Source organism: Neopelma chrysocephalum, unplaced genomic scaffold, assembly GCF_003984885.1.
Source record: "Neopelma chrysocephalum unplaced genomic scaffold, ASM398488v2 Primary Assembly neopelma1_24, whole genome shotgun sequence".
In the NCBI taxonomy this organism is placed as follows: Eukaryota; Metazoa; Chordata; class Aves; order Passeriformes; family Pipridae; genus Neopelma; species Neopelma chrysocephalum.
In genome coordinates, this window is record NW_020897693.1 from 20,397,110 (window position 1) to 20,417,307 (window position 20,198).

At 41.7% G+C, this 20,198-nt stretch overlaps 2 protein-coding genes across 25 annotated transcripts in view; one reads left to right on the forward strand and one right to left on the reverse strand.

The window, feature by feature from the left end:
• The window catches only part of NUMB (NUMB, endocytic adaptor protein), a 91,213-nt gene extending 78,159 nt beyond the window's left edge, over positions 1-13,054 (forward strand). For 11 of the 20 annotated variants that reach the window (XM_027707178.1, XM_027707172.1, XM_027707205.1 and 8 more), the window contains 7 exons: positions 1,252-1,326; positions 3,231-3,371; positions 4,861-5,062; positions 6,926-7,228; positions 8,943-9,092; positions 9,936-10,079; positions 11,106-13,054. In XM_027707178.1, the coding sequence (XP_027562979.1) occupies positions 1,252-1,326; positions 3,231-3,371; positions 4,861-5,062; positions 6,926-7,228; positions 8,943-9,092; positions 9,936-10,079; positions 11,106-11,821 (1,731 nt within the window). In that variant the 3' untranslated portion in view covers positions 11,822-13,054. The remainder of the gene's footprint in view (positions 1-1,251; positions 1,327-3,230; positions 3,372-4,860; positions 5,063-6,925; positions 7,229-8,942; positions 9,093-9,935; positions 10,080-11,105) is intronic. The other 9 variants (XM_027707216.1, XM_027707229.1, XM_027707243.1 and 6 more) reach the window with 4 other exon arrangements.
• PAPLN (papilin, proteoglycan like sulfated glycoprotein) overlaps positions 12,434-20,198 on the reverse strand; it is a 57,000-nt gene continuing 49,235 nt past the window's right edge. For 4 of the 5 annotated variants that reach the window (XM_027707130.1, XM_027707145.1, XM_027707137.1 and 1 more), the window contains 4 exons: positions 19,521-19,648; positions 18,839-18,947; positions 17,354-17,529; positions 12,434-16,830 (listed from right to left, as the gene is read on the reverse strand). In XM_027707130.1, coding sequence (XP_027562931.1) covers positions 16,655-16,830; positions 17,354-17,529; positions 18,839-18,947; positions 19,521-19,648 — 589 coding nt within the window. In that variant the 3' untranslated portion in view covers positions 12,434-16,654. Of the gene's footprint in view, positions 16,831-17,353; positions 17,530-18,838; positions 18,948-19,520; positions 19,649-20,198 lie in introns of those variants that run through there. The other variant, XR_003538010.1, reaches the window with a different exon arrangement.

Here is a 20,198-nt window from a genome sequence, read left to right on the forward strand (position 1 = left end):
TTGGAACATGCAGTAGCTTATGTCAGAATGTGTCCTTATTCCGTTACTTGCTGAAAGAATATAAATTATATACATTTGCAATACACTATTAAAAAAAATTATAAAAAAGTTGCAGTTCTTGCTTGAAGCCACTGATACCCCTTCATCTTTTTTTGTTGTTGTTGTTGCTTTCTTCACTCCCTAGAGTGGTCTCTGGTGGGTGCCATTAGCAGCCACAAACTATGTAAACCCAGTGCTTCAAAAAACATTATGGGGAGAATATTTTATTAACTGGTTAAAGTACAGGGCTTGTGAATTAAAGTAACACGCTAAGAAAAAACCCAGCTATTTTTCTAGTAGTAGTTCTCAGTAACAACCAGTAGAATTATGTTGACATATTTTGTTTTGAATGAATTCGTTTCAGAAGAATATGGTGTTTATACTGTTTTCTGTAACTTTCCCTTGAAAAGTAAACAGTCTAGAAAGAATCTGTAATTTAAATGGCTCCTGAAGCCTTCCTGTGTTTCCCACTTTTACTTACCCTCAGCTTGCAACAGCTGAAAGTTCCCACAGTTGGGTCTTGGATAAAAGCCAGACCTCTCCTCCGCTGCGTCAGACTGCCACACACCATTGCTTTTTCAAGATACACACCAAATGGTTAAGAAATCATATTTTTCTACCTCTCTTCCAAGATTTGACATTTAGCTATAAAAAAATTAGTGGAACATGTTTGGATTATTGATCTTAGCATTAGGCTTATGAGCTCGATGAGTTACATAGTACCTGATGATTTTAGAGTGCTTTTAACACCGGTTTAAGGTGATGCCATGATTCTGCCACGTGACTATTGGGGCAGAGGGTAGGGCTGGTGGAAATATCAGGTAAGAATTTTCCTATGTTTAAACTTGTGCTAAAGAAGCTACCTGTGGTGTAACTCCTTATGAATTAGTGTCTTCTGACTCTAGTGGAATTTTTCACCCACTTGGTCAGTCTTGAATTCTTTACTGTCAATGGATGTACACCTTATTTTTGCCTCACCTGTCCTGTGCCCTCTCCCCATCCCCACGATGTGCTGTTTCTGAAATACTGGCTTTGGCTTGGTTCTCTGAATGTTTTGCAACTTGGATTGAGCTTTGGGCACCCTACTGACCGTGGACTTCATCTACACTTAATGTTATGGTTCTTGGAGAGGGGAAGCAGGTGGCAGTCTGCTGTTGGCATAAAACTGTTTTGTTTTTGTTTTTTTCTTTCCTTTTTTTTTTTTCTTGAAAGTCTGGGAAGAAGGCCGTCAAAGCAGTCCTGTGGGTTTCAGCAGATGGACTCAGAGTTGTAGACGAGAAAACAAAGGTTAGATTTCTCTGGGCAAAAGTTTTAAATCTCTCTATAATAACATATGTGCTATATCTTCAAATGGACACCAATCTCTATGTTAATGCAAATGTTGGTATTTGAAAGGAAGACTGAAGTGTGTTAGTTTAATCATTTCTTGCTTTGTAAACATATGTATGCCTGCTAATTTTTTTCCCAGTTAATTCCACGCTATTTTCAAGACATATTTTATAAAACATGGCAAGTGTAGCACAAGCTTGGAATATTTTTTGTTGCATTTACTGAAAAAACATATTTTTCCCCAGTAAGTTCTGTTGACAGTGAACTTGGAGAGTCCCTTGACTTTGTTCTGCACCACTGCAAAAGGTTGCAATAATAATACATAGGCAAACTGACATTAATCAATATAATATATATAAATCAATATAATTTCAAGTGTATCCAAATCCTAGAATGGGTCTGAAAGAACAAGAGCTTCCAAGAATGCAATGAAGAGAGTAAATTATATAGGGGGGTTGTGCCTTCAGACTCAAGCTAAATAGTATCTGAGTATATAAAATTTGATAGTCTCTAACTCTAATATCTAAGCTGTTGGTCTGAAGTATTTGTGGCATCCTTCTAGATTATTTTACAATTTTTTTATTGTGAAGTTACATATTTTTTTTTTGTGAAATAGCAGAGTATGTACCACCAAGGCACCTGTGTGCAAGTAAGAGCAAATGATTCTTGGTTTTATGTAGATGTAGGCAATTAGAAATAAGAGCTTTAGGCTTCCTACTACAAGTGTACTAGTATTTTAAAAGATGGCATGGCTATCAGAACAGTTCTGACTCTTGTCAGTCTGAAATAATTTGCTTTATATTCATTCAATTTAACACTTACTTTGTCAACCTACAAGATGTTTCTACAAGCCAGCACTGGCAGGCAGAGGTAATTCATATCCCTCCGCAGTACTGCCTGTCAAATATCTGCTCTGTGACTAGACTTCTCCAGAGCTGCTGTTATGGAATGCTTCATCAGGGCTAAAACTGCCATCTCTAAAGAATTCAGTTTCTAATACAAACATACTGATGTGAGTGAACTCACTCTACTGATTGCCTCATTTAAAAGTAATAATACATTATTTTTAGAAATGTTGCTGCATATATGTAATATTTTCAAATTGAATTTTAATAAGATGTGCAGATACTGGAGTTAATTAAAAGTATGGAATTTAAAAAGAGAATGTACTATTGCCTTCTAGTGGCTCAATACATCAGCAGAGGGGCCAAGTACTAGCCACCAAACAAAAGAAACAATTTTGAAAAAAGTTGATAAAATAATTTTTAATGAAGATGACATAGTCTTAAACTGTACTATCTCCTTTTTAAAAACACGTCTATCAATCTATGGGACTAAATCAGAGATGTTTGATACTACCAGTGCTGCTGGTGCTTTTCCATTGCATCCCTGCTTAGCTAGTTGGCAGATCACTTTTACTCTTTTTGTAGAAGCTGTTAGACCTTTTCACACTTAAAGACCTTTCCCACAAGTTTCAGTTTGTGTTTTAACCACAGTAAAGACTTTTTGATTGCAAGACTATGGAGCTGCTGTAAAAGTAAAACAAAACAAAACAAAAATGTGTGCTTCCATAGTCTAGAGAGAGATCATGGGAATTGTTTGGGTCCCTAAATTCTTAAGTGGTGCTTTGGCACACTTCTGCCAAAGGCGTCTATTGGAAAATGTGATCTGTTCTTTTTCTTTCTTAACGGGAACAGATTCTGAATGGTGACTTCGTTGACAGATAATTTATAGCCAGATCAGGTTACCCTCTTTTTACTATAACTCATCTTTGTGCAATTACTACTAAAAATTACTTGTTCAGTGCTTTTCCATATTTCCTCATGTGTCTTTTATTGTGGGGGGGATTTTTTTCCCTCTAGGATCTTATAGTTGATCAGACAATAGAGAAAGTTTCTTTCTGCGCACCAGACAGGAACTTTGACCGGGCGTTCTCATACATCTGTCGAGATGGCACAACGAGACGCTGGATATGCCACTGCTTTATGGCTGTGAAGGACACGGTAAGTTTTATGTGGTGTGTGCCCAACTCTTCTAGTTCCTAGCTAGAAGTAATGGTCAGAAGAATTGAGTACCTGGAATACTGCAATACGTTTTGACTCCAGCTGGAATGTTACTTACTCCTTGAAAATCATTTTAGTTCTAATTCCCTATATCTGAATTATTTGCCATTGCTCTGTGGTGTCGTCTTGTGGAGAGAAATGGTGCTCAGCGTGTATATAAAAGGAACGCAGTCAGCCTCAGATATCTCCAGCAGAAAGGAACTCTTCTAAGAATAGATGGAAAATTTTTTCATCTGAAAATATTTACAGCCAAAAACTGAAACAGCAATGACAGTTTTTCCAGGATAAAATCAAAGTAAATACAGACTGGTTATGAATGTAGTCTCTTGTATGCAAATGTTTTCTTGATTGAAAAGTCATCCGAATGTTAAGGAATGGAGTTAAACTGAATTAAATTAGCATTCTGTTTGCTTCTAAGTGATAGAGGTGTTTTGAGTGGAAGGTTTAAAGTTAAGTTACCTCTATCAGTTTCTTGCTGTGTAGACTTAAGTAAGTTATTTAACTCCATGATCTGGCCTTTCCCTCTATCTGCTTTTTGTTGATTCCTGCCTTTATTATACAGAGTGCTTGAAACCTCATGCAAATTTATTGTGTGAACTCCACAGAGCTGCGTGTTCAGAGTAGTGGTACTTGACAATTTATCATTTCTCTTTTAACAATGAAGTTAGAAATTCCCAGTAAAACTTAAGTTAGAGCTGGAACATTTCTGGTTTCCTCTGTGAATAACAGGTCAATTCACTTACTGATTATGATAGATGAGTTGAGCTACTGGTAGCAATAGTGCCTCTGACTCAACTGTCGCCGCCGTATCAGCTGGGTTGCTGGACTTCCTCCGACTTGAATTTCCTTTCCTTATTGCAGTTATTGGATAGTGGATCCTTTTAACCTCACTGGTGAATAATGGAAGTGCTTTTCAGAAGGCACTCTTAACTTGTGCATTTGGTCAGGGCCATTAAGAGGTGTAAGTAGTCACCGCTGTACTTTTAATTTTCACACTTACACACAAAGGTTGTGTCTCCCTGAGCCCTCTGTAGACTTGCTCCAAGAATAGCACTCATCTGTCCTTCAGGACTTACACCTTAAGATGGCTTCAGGAGAGTTTCTTTGTGCACAGATGTATCCAGAGGCAAGCGATCAATGCAGGCACATTATCACACTATCATCGTAGTAACAGTTGAACTAAACAGGTTATCCAACAGTCTCCTTCATTCCTGGGCGACCTTCTTGAACATGGCTTGTGCATTAGTAGTTGGGTGTCTTTATATACCAGGTTTAATTCAGAGCCATACTAAAGACGACCAATTACAGTAGTTCTCTTTAATGCCTGAATTAGATGCGTCTTATAAAGACAGGTTATCACTTTGCGATGCTTGAAGCACATGTATGTTTCTGTTCCAGTTACTGAATGATGCAATGTTGTCTTGTGCAGGGGGAAAGGTTGAGTCATGCCGTGGGCTGTGCATTTGCAGCATGCCTGGAGCGAAAGCAGAAGCGAGAGAAGGAGTGTGGAGTGACTGCCACCTTTGATGCCAGCAGAACCACATTCACTAGAGAGGGGTCATTCAGGGTCACTACAGCTACTGAACAAGCAGAGAGAGAGGAAATTATGAGACAGATGCCGGATGCTAAAGGTACGAGGTACAACTTAAACAATCAACTATAGCGAGCAAAACCAGCACTGAGGCCTGTGCAAGGATTTAGGCTTAACATCCTTAGAGCATTCCCTCTCTTGAACCTTGCTATGTTCAAACAATATTCCCAGACTCTTGTCACTTCACAGGATGCAAAATTGCTCCCAGAATCACTCAGAGCACATTTTCCCATATCCCTTCTAGAAAAGGTGCCTGTGGCTTCATATGTGAAAGCTGCTTCTGCTTTGTTTTGTCAGCCTGCTTTTATGGCAGAGAACACTGTAGGTACTATACTTAAAGGCTTTATTACAAAATTATTATATAAATAGGACAAGTTTGCCAGACACATCCAAAGCTTATGGTAAATGAACAGAAAATGAAATGCATTTTTCTTAGAAAGGAATGTAATTTTTTTATTATTTTTATGGCAGATTACAGAGCGTATGTATAGAATAATACTGCATGAGGGAAGAACAGAGTCCTTTCTAAAAAATCCAGAACAAAACAACCACCCCTTCCCAATAAAACACACAACTGTTACACTGTTAATTACATTCAAAACTAATAACTAACTGATTTTAGAGGAGTTAGTGTTCTGAAACTAAAGTGTAGAACTTGTTACTCAAGTTTTATTATAAGTACTGGAGTTCTACAGCTAACAAAAAATAAATATTATAAATATTGTTCATAACTCTCTTTACAGTGGAGTCAACTTTTGTTTCAGAGGATTTCACAGCAAGTTTTATGCTGCCCCTCGATTGCAAAACTTTAATCTTTGTTTTCGTCATCCATCTGCTTGTTCCCGTACGTTAGTTTTAGAATGTGCTAAATGAAGCTTAAACACAAGGCCTTTGTTACTTGAGGGCATGAGTCAAAATCTTGACTCAATGAAGGTGTGTGAAATCCTTTCCAAGAAAGACTGATTAGAAAAGTTTCACTTGAACGAGCAGCTGCAACTCATGGGTATTGAAGCTTGCAAGACAACATAATTAGTTCCTCCTACCATTCCAGCTCCTCAGAAATCTCTAGTCTGACTCCTCTCTTTACCAGATTTCTGGTTGTTCTGCTGATATGTCAAAAAAAAAGTAATTGTTTTTCTTAAAACTTTTGGAAAACGATATAGGTAAAATAAGAGTTCATACCAGCATAGTGAGATTTCCCCTTGTCCTGCTGTGTTGATGATCCCCAAAGCCAATTCATTTATGAGTGAGAGAGAGTTCTCCTAGAGATGGAAAACTCCCCATTGCTATTCTATTATTTCCTGGAGGAGCTGGGGAGCTGCAGCCTGAGCGCTGAATGCAGTCTAACTTGTTAAATGCTGCTGCTACCTTTGGCCTGCTAAAGCTTGTGCAGTGTGTTTGGTGTCTGCTGCTGATTCTGCAGGGCTGGCAGGGTGGCTTTTGAAAGAAGGTGCTAGAGCTGGGTTCTGTTCCCTGTTGCTGCTGAGCTATGGCACCCTAAGTCACTTAATACAGTTTGTAGTAATATTTTGGCCATGGTTCTGTGTGAGGGAAAGTAGAGGTCTCAAACACACAATACATTTTTCAGTCTTACTCATAAATGAATTGCAAGTATTTTTAGAGCTGGGGTCTCAGGAACAGCTAGAGAGAATACATATGTAAAGCTATCATTTCTGGGAAGTGACCTTAGTAAACTGTGGAGCCTGGATGTGTGTAAAGTGACACAGTGGCAGCCATGGAGGTATATAGAACTGAGTTTTCTGCTGTGCTATTAGAAACTCATTTGGTAGAGTACTGGTTATGCAAATCCTTGGAATTTCTCTTTTCAAAAAAAATGGGAATAGGGGCAGACAGTTGAACAGTACTTTGCTTTACTCTTCTAACCTCACCCTGTTTCCTCCAGCAGTCGAAACAGAAGTGAAAACAGTAGCACCAGGTGCTGCACCAAACAATACTGCCCCCTCTTCTGGCTCACCAACCTCTCCTACTGCTGAAGTTGCTGCCTCTCTGGATAAAGAAATGAGCAATCCCCATGCTATCCCACGGAGACATGCCCCTATAGAGCAGCTTGCCAGGCAAGGGTCTTTCAGGGGCTTCCCTGCCCTTAGCCAAAAGATGTCTCCTTTTAAACGCCAGTTGTCTTTGCGAATAAATGAGCTGCCTTCAACAGTGCAAAGGAAGACCGATTTCCCCATGAAAAACTCAGGTAAAACCAAATGGTTCCAGTGAAACATTAGCTTATATTGTCTGTTCCTCCTTTCTTTCTCTGTGGCTTCAAATAACTCCTTGTTTTCTAGTAAATCCTTCTTCTTCATGTTATCGTTTATCATGAACAAACATCGCTATTTCAGAAAAATTCTGCTTTTGAAATAGTCAAGAATTTCAAATGCACTGTCCACATGCAGAAGGCAAAATGTTCTAATCACTGTCTGAAATACTGGATCACAGCTTGAAGTGCTCCAGGAATGGGTGTTGGTGAATTAGTAGGTGCTGGCTCTTCCCTCTGAGTCACTGAACCAGTTCTTCCACTTACTGTCAGGGCATCCTGAGAGACAAATCCCTTCAAGACCTTAACCTCTTGTCGTGGGATCATGTGATGATTGTCCTTCTGCCTGTCTGAATTCTTTCTGAGAACAATGAAATTGCTTTTCACCTTGCATTAAAAGAAACTTAACTGTTTAAGTTGTACAGTTTCCACATGATGGTAGTGCGGTTTTCTAAAGTCATCCCAGCATAAAAACCTGGGATGCTCAGTACCTTGCATAATGTCCTAGAGTTCCCTTAGCTAGGTTATCCTGGAGGCCAGCTGTACTCTCACTTGGCAACAGGGCTCGTTTTGGGGTTCTAAGCTTTGAAGTAAAAATCACTGTGGCAAAGGCAAACTCAACAAAAAAACTGACTCCTTGTTTAGTGACCTGTGCTTTAAGACCAGCACTGAGTTGATCAGTTTTACAATAATAGTGCACTACTCACTAGTGATACTCACTGAGCACACTACAATCTGAATTTTTCATGATTCAGAATAATTATTATGCATGTTTCTATATATGCCACTGCCAGTGCTGCTTACTGTCACACTACATGCACTGTATTGGACTATCCCTCAAAGAAACAATTTTTGGGCATGCCTCCCCCTATGTTTTAGGTATGGTGCATGTTGAGTCCAGCCATCTTACGTTTCTTACACTATTTGTGCTTGATTATGCCTGCTTATGTCAGTTCTGTGCAATGAAGGACTGATGATAGGTACTTTTGATAAACAATGCAATTAGTAATAATGAGAACATCTGGTAAGCTGGCAGCTTTATCCAGATGTTACTTTATCCACATGATGCTGCTACTTGGTTTAAAACTGAGTGTCCATTTTATTTGAGCATTCAGCTTTTGCTTTTATGATTCTAGCACAGGAGCTGGGGATTTCGGCTACTGCTGAACTGGAACAATCAACATTCTAACTCCAGAATTAACTTGCTGCTCTGCATTGCTGTCAGCACATTTAAACTTCATGTAGTTACTGTAGAAGTATGTTGTTGGAACACTTAAATCTGTCATAAGTATTTTTATTTCACAGAGTGCCAAATCTTAATACCAAATCCTTGATATGTTTAGCACTTTAATACTGAAAGATTTAGATCCCTACTAAAGCTATAGAAAACCCTTTTATTTCTTCTATGAGCATCCTTTAAATTTGGAATGGTGATCTCCTTACCCTCTTGACTTAGTCACAAAATACACTAATGTGGTGTTCCATTTCAGGTCAAATCGTCAACACTAATTTTAAAAAAAGCTGTAGTGCAAATCAGTAGCAAGAACATCTAGGACATAAGGGAACTAATTATATTTCAATTTCACATTGGTATTTGTAAATTGTTTCTGTATCCTTTAAACTTCCGATTTAATGAATTCTGTTTACGTTTTAGTCCCTGAGGTAGAAGGGGAAACAGACAGCATTAGTGCCCTGTGCTCTCAGATCACCAGTGCTTTCAGCACACCCTCAGAAGACCCTTTCTCTTCGGCCCCCATGACAAAACCAGTGACAGTAGTCGCACCACAGTCTCCTGCCTTTCAAGGTTTGTGATTTCTTTGCGTGCCGCGGTCACGCTGGATTAGGCTTGAATGCACAAAATGTTGCTTTCCAGTAACACATGGTCTTAATTTCTTGTGCAAGTCCTGTTACCAGTATTTTGGGTGAATGCATCCGGCTTTTTTCATCCTGTCTGTTTAGTTTTTCTGTGGTTTTGTTTGTAACAAAAAATTCATCCACCTACCACACGATAGTTACCTGTAAAAGGGACTGGCATTGATGTAATGGCTATTTTAACATTCTGCCTCCTGAACTTCAAAAACCTTACCAATTGTGTGTCATAGGAACCAAATCTCACAAGAGAAGAGATTTTGTGCCACCACAATTACTATTTTTCACAGAAATTCTTAGATAAATTGTGGAGAGATAGAACTCATAGCAGCTGCTAATCTTCATTTCATTGCTGTGCTTTTATGCAAGTTGTGTGAAAAAAGAACCACTCCATGTTAAATGTGGTTATTGTTACTTTGTATCTAAAATGTGTTCTTTTGAATCTAAAATTAACCATACAGTAACTTCTGGTGAGCCCTCTCTCTTCCTTATGAAAACAACAAATTTAACTTCCGTTGGTCATCAGAAGTCAAGGCCTCTTAGAATACATAATTAATTCTCAATCCCACAATTCTCTTCACAAGTGTTGGCTTGATGAAATGGATTTACTACTTTTATCGACTGTCAGTCCAGTTTGGCTAATTTACACAAACTGCTGTCATGTGGAAGTGTCTAAAATTGTTGTATGTTGATAGGTATGACCTGGCCCACTAATATTCCAGTCATGTGCATGCCTTGCATGAATTAATCGCACTGATGTTGTCTGCTCCCATTTTAGTTAATGGCACTGCCTCTGCCTTCTGTGTGCTTGCTGCTAAACCATCCCAAGCTGCTGTAGTGTCCACAGCTATGCCAGTTCGTGAAACCAATCCTTGGGCTCATGCTCCTGCTGCTAATACTGGAGCTGCAGCCGTGGTCACTGGTAAGATTGGAAGTAGATCCGGTGCACTGCTATAAGAACTTGGATCAAAAGCATAATTAAGCCCTTGAGACAACTGTCAGTGCCACTTAATGGCAAGTGGAAGGAACAGGAACAAAAGACGGAAGTAGTAGCCTTTTGCACGAGTGGATGGAGGGAAGCGATGAACTTGCTGGTTCTGGGTCTATAATTTGGACTGATTCTTATTTTGGCAGCATTTTAGAAAATTTAGTGCTTAAAAAGGAAGTAATGAAGTTGCATATGTGTGCGTGTGTATGAAGGAAAAAGAATCGATGTGTACCCAAATTAATTTTTGTGTGTTCTTTCCACTAACGTACATAAGGAGGGATTAAGTTGGTTGCTTAAAGGCTTTAGAGGTTCATTTCCCCTGTTTAGTAAGTTTAGTCTGTTCCTCCAGGCCTCGTCTGCAGTTATACACAGTGTAGGGAGGTACCTGAAATGGCTGCCACCCATGTGGACACGTGTTGTAGAAGGCTACAATCTTAACTAAAATAATTTCCTGGTGTAAGAGCCACTCAACAAGAGAAACTTTGCTAGTGAAGTAGTAGGTTCTGCTTGGCCTCGTAAGAGCACCAGACTTCGTCTTTAAAACAGTTTCTATAGCTTTGTGTTCTAAGTCCACCAGTCCTGGCTGTACATTCAGCAACTGATACTCCCCAGTCAGATGAACTAGTGGTTATGGACTAGATCACTGCCACCAAGTTATGAGTGCAGGCTCATAACTGCATGCTCTTCTGCATGCCCTAAAGTCTCAGATGACTCCTATGAAGAAAAATACCCATAAATCTGCATTTTAGCAAAAAAGCTCTTGTCTACCCCTTCTTGATAAATGTCTTCCTAGAACAGAACAATGCAGTGGATGCATAAAGATGCTTCCGGTGTTGGTAGCATCTTTCAGTCATGGTGGGAGGAGGCCTGTCTGTCCTTGTGTATACCCTCCAGCCTTTCTAACTTAAAAAAGAGTGAGGAGTGGAAATATCAGTGACTTGCCTATGCTTTTCTTCCCAGGGACTGAATGGAGCAGCACCTCCTCAGGTGCAGCCTCACCAAGTCTCTTCCAAGGAAATCACAGACGTACTCCCTCAGAGGCAGACCGCTGGTTGGAAGAGGTCTCAAAGACTGTGAGAGCCCAACAGCAGCCAACCTCAGCCCCAGCCCCACAGCCACTGCTCCAGCCTCCTCCAGCAGCTCCAGCTTCCCAGTCAGCACCAGCCTTCCCAGTCAGCACCTTCATTGCACCTCAGCCTGTGCCGGTGGGTGTGGTACCACCCATGCAGCCAGCATTTATTCCAGCTCAGCCCTATGCTGTAGCAAATGGGATGACCTATGCAGCCCCAAGTGTCCCTGTGGTTGGAATCACACCTTCCCAGATGGTAGCCAACGTCTTTGGTACTGCAAGCCACACTCCAGCAGCCCACCCGCATCAGTCCCCCAGTCTTGTCAAACAGCAGACGCTCCCGCAGTACGAAAGCAGCAGCGCCACAGCCAGTCCTTTCTTCAACCCCCCCGCGCAGCACAACGGCTCCGCAGCTTTCAACGGAGTCGATGGTGGGAAATGGGCTGCCGAGGACAAGCATTCCCAGCCCCCCGTGGCTGCTCCACAGGTAGACGCATTTGAAGCACAGTGGGCAGCACTAGAGAGCAAGGCAAAGCAGCGCACTAATCCCTCCCCAACTAACCCCTTCTCGAGCGATTTACAGAAGACATTTGAGATTGAACTTTAAGCAGTCCTATGGGGGAGATGGATAAATTGTACATTAGGATAGAGGGATAAAGGGAGCAAAGGGGACTGTTTCTGATCAGTTTGCTTTGATAATCCCAAAGGTCCCTTAAAACAAAAATGGGTTAGAAAGAGGGAGCATTACGGGGAGGACATAAACATACACAGAATTTAATGTGCAGTTCTTAAAAAGAATCCTGGAGTCACCCCAGTCTGCATTCCCTCCTCCCTTGGAAAGCTGGAAGTTGAATGGAGCAAATAAAGGCACCCCGTCCCAAAGCCTGTTCTGCAGAAACATCAATCATCTCACACAGAAAGGAAGGCAGATTTTTGTACCTGTGTCCTTCTGATGCCCTGCAAGTCCTGGATGTTCCCCCTCAGGGAAAAATGGGGTAGGGTGGGGGGGTGGATATGGATGGGATGTTGTCACCTTAGCAAAAGCTAGGTTTGTGGAAAAAGTTGAGCTTCCATTTTGAGTAACAAAGTGAATATTATATGTAAAGAATAAAGTAAAGCCAAAATCTTTATTTTTATGCATTTAGAATATTTTAAATAGTTGGATATTAAAAGCTGTATGAGTTGTAAGTAATCTTGCCAAAGGTTAAAAAAAATGGGGGTTGGATGTAAGAAATTGTACATAAGATTGATTTATCTCTGATTCTTATTGTAAGTAATATTGGGGGGGTGGAAAAAGGGGCTCTAGCTTGTTCTTGTATCTGTTCATTGTAAGTAGCATATTGCAACAACAATCACAACCAATAAGTCATTATATCGTAGTTTTAAACAAAGAAAATTAAAGAACAGTATTGTCATGGTTTGAAAACCATGGGGAAAACTTACTGTTTTTTATTGGAATCAATCTACATATTCTATATAGTATGGTTTTTTCCTTTCATATATTGCTGCAGTTTCTTTGTCTTAATCTATTGGTTCTAACACTACTGTGACAACTTACTGTAATCATATCTATATCCTGGGACTGCCTGGGAAACCATTTTATGTTTGTCTGTCAATAGTTCTTAGCAGTTTTTAACTTTGGTTTTATTTTTTCCCACTGATTTGTGAAACCTTGTGGTTAAGGCTGCAGCTGGTCCAGGTTCTGCCTCTGGTGACTTGTGAAAACCATCTCATTTTAACTTTACTTTTAAACTTTGGCCTTACAAGCAAATGTAAGTTATATATATTTGTACTGATGATTTATAATCTGCTTTAACAGAAATAAATGTTGGTGGTAGAAGCACTGTCTGTGAAAACTTTATTTCCCACCCTGATTCAGTTTTCAGTATTTGCCCTTCTGGGTATCTTCTGTGTTGTTAGGTGAATATAGGTAAGCCCTGCTTGCCAACCTAAAAGCTTAAGAATAATATCTTGACACCTCTCATTTATTACAATGTAAAGTTACCTTGAACTTTAAGACTGAACTTGCAAAATATCCTTGTGACCCATAACCATATAAAGCTCTAAAATGGAGGCCGTTACTGATAACATCAGATTCTAGGTTTGCATCACTGCATTTTCTGTCACTGAATATTTACAGAGAGACAAATATGAGGACATTAACATTTAGTAAGGGCAAAGAGGAAAACTCACTTTGGTTTTCTTTTCCCTACTACTAAAAGGAGCCATATGAGATGATGGTGTATTTTCACTCTTTTTCTGTTCTTCCACTGAGCTCATATCTACCCTCTTAGTATGACTGGTTTTCACTGCATTCTTATGGGCACCATGTCAGTTTAGGCACAAGGAGAAGTCAGACTCCATAACGTGAAGGGGAAGAAATGCTTCCTTTGTCTGCCCCTTGTATTGGAGCTTGCCAGCAGCTTCCATTTCCAGGCAAGTACAGTGAGTCACACAGTGACACAGTCTAAAGAACAGCAACTTTTTACTTTACAGATTTTTACCTGAATATGAATAGTAATGGAAATACTCCCTATGGTATTTGAGTTGGTATTAATGCTTTTTCCAGCTTCCAAAAAGCTAACACAGTTGTAGACATTTATAGTAGGAAATAAAGTAGCCATAGGTTATTCTGTTAGTTTCATATCTTTCACAGTAAGTGCCCCAAGATAGCTGAAAATAGCCCAGTATAGCTACACCCTTCTCCTGCCCTAGAGATAAGAACTTCCTACAATCCATTGTTTAGGGAAGAAAATGAACATCTTGATTGTTGGATAAAAAAAGTAAACATTGAGTCAAGTGGTTAAGTAAGTGGTACTACAGAGAGGGAGAAGCTCATCTTGTCAAATAGAAGAAATGTAAAGACCCATTAGATAACTTTTACAGTGATGGCATGTATTTAAAGCAGGGAACTGCATGTCTGCCAATCTCATCCTTCCTGCCATGGTTATGCAGCTGAAAGGAGGTCAGAATAAACTCTCCCCTAAACAAAGCATTTTCAGTGTCAAAAGTCCTGGCTATTAGAATGCAGGGGGCTGTTGCAGCCCTCAGAAGTCTTAAGAAAGCACTTTCTGACCCCATCTTGTGTAACCACACAGCTTAAATGATAGCTGACTACAGAGAATATTTAAATACTCTAAAAATAGCACCTCTGACATAGTAGAAAGGAATTTTATAGAACTGACTACTTACGCTGGGACAAGAGTCTGATACACCTTCTAACCATGCCCCTGAGCAGGTTTGCAGCCCTTGACTACCCATGGATGCCTGCCACATATAAACTGAGGGCTTCAATAAGACTGGAATTTACAGCGTCTGTGATTAGTCCCCTGGTCTCAAAAGACAAAATCCTACTATAATATCCTAAATACACAAAGAGGTGCTGGTCTGAGCTGTGAAATGCAAAAATATGTACAAACACAGTTTGAAATTTTCAGGACTATCTCATTGTCCTTAAATAGCCAGTGATTTCTACTTCAAAACTTAACTGTAACACTTGCCCTGCATTACAGCAGAGGAAGTTTTCCCTGATCAAATTAAAGGGTCTTAACTGCAAAATAAGTTTTTTTTCTAGCAAACAGAATCTATCAGACACAGGAAGAGACCCAGCCCCAAATAGCTGTGTGACTGTCACCTCTCACTTCTGTACTGGACTGCTTCTAGACTTCTCAGTTTTGTTCACATCTTTAAGCACTGTGTTCAGTCCTGAAGCCACACCTGTGCAGATGAGAGTGCAATCATCAGGTCAGTAATTCTTATTTTTAGGTTCATCCGAACTGATTTACTGGACTTAGAGTACAAACCAGCTTTAGGCTGTCAGCCTGAGGATTTACACCTATATATTGCTGCTGCTCTGATGGGTACTGAGTCGGGGCTGAAGGAGAGTGGTGTGAGCACAGTCCTGAATTAGCTGCTTCCTTAGAAGCCTTAAAGTAACACAAGTAGAAGTAAAAAAAACCCATCCACCACCACCTCAAACAAAACATTAGCTTCTACACACCAGTCTCCTAATTTGTAGCTACATCTATGCAAATAATACATGGGTAATGATGCTAATTAGTATGGTCAACCCATCCAAGTCTCAGCAGGGAGTTTGGAATGAGGAAGAAGGGGAGTGTCAGGGCTGATGCTTGGGTAAAACAATAGTGTGGAAGCTGTAAAAAAAATGCTTTTGCTCAGAAATAATTCCATTTTGAGATACTGAAGATGCCCAAGGGCCTTTTTTGGTTTACAGGAATATAATTATATAATCTCACCTTCCCCCCTCTTAATGCCTGAGACTTTCAGAAGCCTGAAATGAAGGATACTTTTCAGCTACAGCTACTGTGCATCTGGAAGTCCTAGTTTGTTAGCCCGTAGCAGCAGGCATCAGCCCAGGCCACATGCAGAACCAGGCTTTCCATGACTTAACTAACTTTTTCCTGGAAAGCCAGGCTTTCCAGGACTTAACTGAGACTACAGCAGATCATTGGGAGGTTTATTCTGTCAAGTCAAATGCACCTACACATGTATTTCTATGTGTATACTATTTGTTTCCTCCAAGCTGAAACTCAGTGCAATGCTGCCACCGACCCCGGTTTTGCGATAAATTGAACAGCACGGTTCTGGTTTGAGGAAAAAAATTCTTTGTTGAGCCTTCCTAGAATGAGTGATATTTAAACTGCAGCAGCTCAGAACAGCTAACAGTGTTGGCATATTCATCTAAATTATCCCTTACATTCACGAAGGGCTAGAAGTATTTTTCTGTTTTGTCTTAACCTTTCTGTGAAGCATTGCTCCTGTGTTTCACTCCAAAGCTGATTACAGTCAAGTAGAAACCAAACTGACCCTACTAGAAATTTGTCTAAGGTCTACTGGAATAAAACAGCTACAGTAACCTGACATTGCAGCTGCAACCCCAGAGCTAGTAAGCCCCTGGAACCCAAACACTAATTTTATATGCATCCAGCTGTTTCTCATTTAGCTGTTTGCATTTAGATGGAAAGCGCTCCTCAGGATTACAAATGTTCATTGCTCGTTAATGCTTTGGTTAAGGTGGTTGAGGCCCAACTTCAAACACTTCAGAGATTATTTTTTTAAGAGCACTTCTCTCTCTTGCTTGTATGAAGAATTGGTGTCTCCCTCTTTCATGCTGGTTATCTGCTTTCTCTAGTCACATCATCCTTACTTTCCCAATATTATCTTGTTATGTGAATGACAGCAATTACCCTGAAGAGATTGATTAGGTACAGCAAGGCACACAGGGGGGAAAAGGAGTTTACAATAAACTTGAGGGTAGTGGGTCTCTCACATTTGAACCTTTACACCCACTACACACTGTTCAATTCACCCTCTTGAGCAGCAGCGCGAAGCTCCCAGAACAGTCCCACGCAGTCAAAGAACAGAGTTCAGACTTCCAGCCTTGTCCCGGGTCACCTGTACTTCGCCGTGGGGGTGCCTGTCACCCGCGGTGATAGGGTGCGCTGGCCTGCGGTCGGTGGCGAGCACAGCTGGCACAGCAGAAGCTGGAGTAGTATTCGTTACCACAGAGCTGGGCCTGCACGATCAGGTCACAGTTGGCGAGGTGGGGCTGGTCCACGCACTCTCTATTCAGATCCACAACATGACTCGTAGTAGCTGCAGTCAAGCAAAAGGTGAACCAGCTGTAAATTTATTCTCAGCTTGCTTTTCCCCCCCAAAAGACACAGTATGTTCCTGCTTCCTCCACCTCACTGGTTCTGAGGGGATTGTTTTAAATTTAGTCCAACATCAGGAATGAGATGATGAGTTTCAAGATGAAACTGACACCTCTGGTGAGGTCCAGGAGGAGAATGCATTTTCAGGGGCTGACCTCCTGACAAGAGACCACTCAACCTACACTTTGTGTAAAGCCAGCTGGATGGTGTCCACGGTCCAACTACAAATCTTGCAGCCAACTATTTGGTCAACCAACTATGGCATTTTGGCCTCAGGATGTTATTTAGGCTCCCAGTGCCCTGCTTTGCACCATCCTGCTTTTCTGCCCAGGGAAAGCAGGCTCCTGCTGCTCCCCAAAGCCCAAGGTTGGTGGTGGACTGGCACACGCAATGCGCAGATTTATAACAGTGGCCAAAATACAGGCACTGTGCAGGGAGAAGCAGGAAGACCAGGCTGTACTCACTGCTAGGCCTGTTCCTCAGCACTTTCACCTCTGTGCTGGCACTGACAGAGTTACTGCTGCTGTAGGCACTGCATATGTAGGATCCCTCATCAGCCTCTTGGACGTTGCTTATGATCAGGCTTCCATCCTGGGACAGGTGGATGTGGTGGCCATCCCCCCGCATGGGGACTCCGTTCCTGTGGTGAAAAACATTTTGTATCACTATTCCCACCCATGGGGGCTAAAGGAGCTCTCTGTGCTCTTTGGAAACTGATGTTCCATGAAAAGGGAGAATTTTTACAAATTCAGCAGGAAGTAAGAAGAAATCTCGAGCCACAACTTGTCCCTACAATTGTGTAGTAACACGAGCCTGAGGGAGTCTGCATCCGTTAGCCCACAGTCTGCGTGGGAGGTAGCTCGCTGTGTGCTCCATATAAAGACATTGCCCTTTCCACTAGTGCACATTTTTGAGGTCTGAGGGACCAAGAAAAAAATCCAATGTGCCTTTCCCTCTCTCCAGGTTGTGGTCTGGCAGTACTTGTTTGGCTGGCATTGATAGCAGCGCATATTGCTTGATGAGCATATGGGGTAGTGAGCAATGTGCCCTCTTTCCTCTCTCTTAAAAGTTTCTTTAAAAAAACAGCAAGATTGTGTCTGTTCAGTTCCTCCTGGAATAATCTGTGCCCAGCAGGAAAACTGCCTGAATTCTGAACTCCTAGTTACCAATGAAATGAAATCTGTTTCCCCGAAAAGGGTTTCATTCAGACTCTGAAACATGCAACATTTTGTAAACTCAAATACCAAACATGTATGGAAGAAAAGCTCTCTTTGTTAGATGGCCCACTTCAGTCCTAACCCTCAGAGTAGAGGGATTTAAACAATTACCAGTCCATGTCTCAGAATACTTTGTAAGAAGGCTCTGAAACAGAACTGATTATTGCCAAACAGGAGAAAAATCCCCACCAACCACTTGCACAAATTCAGAGTTTCCCAGTAAACAATCAAGAGAAGAGGACAAAGCTTTTCACCTTAAAACACTTTTAAATCTCCCTTGCTTCCACTTAACAGTACATGGAGAGAAGTATTGCAGCAGGAAGCTGGGAGAAGAGTTGCTGTTACTGTAGGGGCTAGAATGTTTGTTAGGGCTAGGCAGAGAGGGTTTTATAAAGAGCAACTAAAGGTTTTCCTCTGATTACTCATTTTAGTTCTTGCTATCGTCATGTTACTAGCTTTCCAGCACAGAGCCCTTCTGAACTCGATGAAATCTTCGTTTAATGTTTGCTTTCCTCCTTATTTGACTGGAACATGAACTTGATGACCCTGCCACACCCCACAGGGATCTTGGTAACATCCAAGTTGTTTAAGAAAGGGTAGGTAATACTAGTTGGGCTGAGAACTGTGGTCTCTGCCATAACTGGCAGGCACCCTGCATTAGTATTTGCAGGGTAAATGATGAGGTTTGTAAAGAGAAGGAATGGGAAGTTGTTCTGTCTCATTTTTGCTCACCTTGACCACCTTATATTCACGTTGTTGCCAGTCACTGTACAATGAAGCTGAGCAGTACCTCCCTCAGGTACCATGATGCTTGGCAGAAGACCAGTGATCCTCAGCTCTCCTAGACCACAAGGGAAAATATTACTGGCAGGAAGACAATGCCAAGCTGCACCTGGTAGCAGGAAAAGACTCATGCCCAAGTCCAACACAACCCATGATGAGCTGCAAGTCCCTAGGCCTTGAAACAGCATGTTTGAGGCTGTGCTACCATTGCTATGTGGAATGTGGATTTCCTAAGGGCTTTGGCCTGAGCAAGGGCAAGTAGTAGAGGCCTCAAAGAGCATTTTTCTCCAGCTGGACACATGCATGTTACATGCACAGAAGGACGATCTACTCAGTTTCTCTTGCTCTTATACCCATTCCACACCAGTGTCCCACAAACAAGGCCCTGAAAGTGACCCTTCCTGTGCTATCAGCGCCTTTTCCCACTGCCTGGAGCACCATGATGTACTAGACATGTGCAGATTACCACTGAGCAAAACAACTCACTCTTCCCTTGCCCTCAAGCTGCCTGTTAAACATGAGGTGCAACAGCAGAGAGGTATGGCCAGCCAAGAAACCCACACTCCCTGCACAGCCCTCCCTGTTTCCCGCTTGTGTGCACACGTCATGCATTCCTCCATCCATCCAGTACCTAGGGGGCGGAATAGGACCTGGCGCTGGTCCAGGTCACGTCCATTCGAGGCAACGCAGGTAAAGAAGCCGAGATCTTCAGGGCTGACCCGGCTGATCACCAGGGCCCCATCTGACTGCTGCCTGTGTCTGGGGAACAAAACCAGAACCTCCCTCAGTCTGCGCTCAGGTCAGGATGGACCTCCAGACAGCAGAGCTGAAGCAGCGCCTCATGCACAACTGTGTAGTACTACTGAGCAAAGGTTTAGCTGCTCAAACACTGCAGGGGTTGTAATACAACCCTTAGTCGTCAAATCCCAGAACTGGTGCTGTAGACGCTGGAAAAGCTTGCTACTAGACCAGGTTTCTGGGAGCAGAGTGATGATAGCTGCAGGAGAGCAGCACCAGTAGCCATGAAAGTTCACTGCAGGCACCCTGATCTCTCTCTGCTGTGAACCTCTGCCCTTGCTCACAGACCAGCTGGGTTTTGGCAAATTTGCTTGCCATGTGTACTTTTTCTGCTAACTTTGTAGATGAACAAATTTCAGCCTTGACTCACTTGTAGACCCTGTGTCACAGCTGTTCACTCAAGGGTTCAATGTTCAGACTTTGGTCTGTGAGTGAGGCTGGAGCAGGCAAGCAGTACAGTCTGGCCCTGGAGGAATTTAGCCAGCATAAAGCAGGACAGGCCATTGCTGCA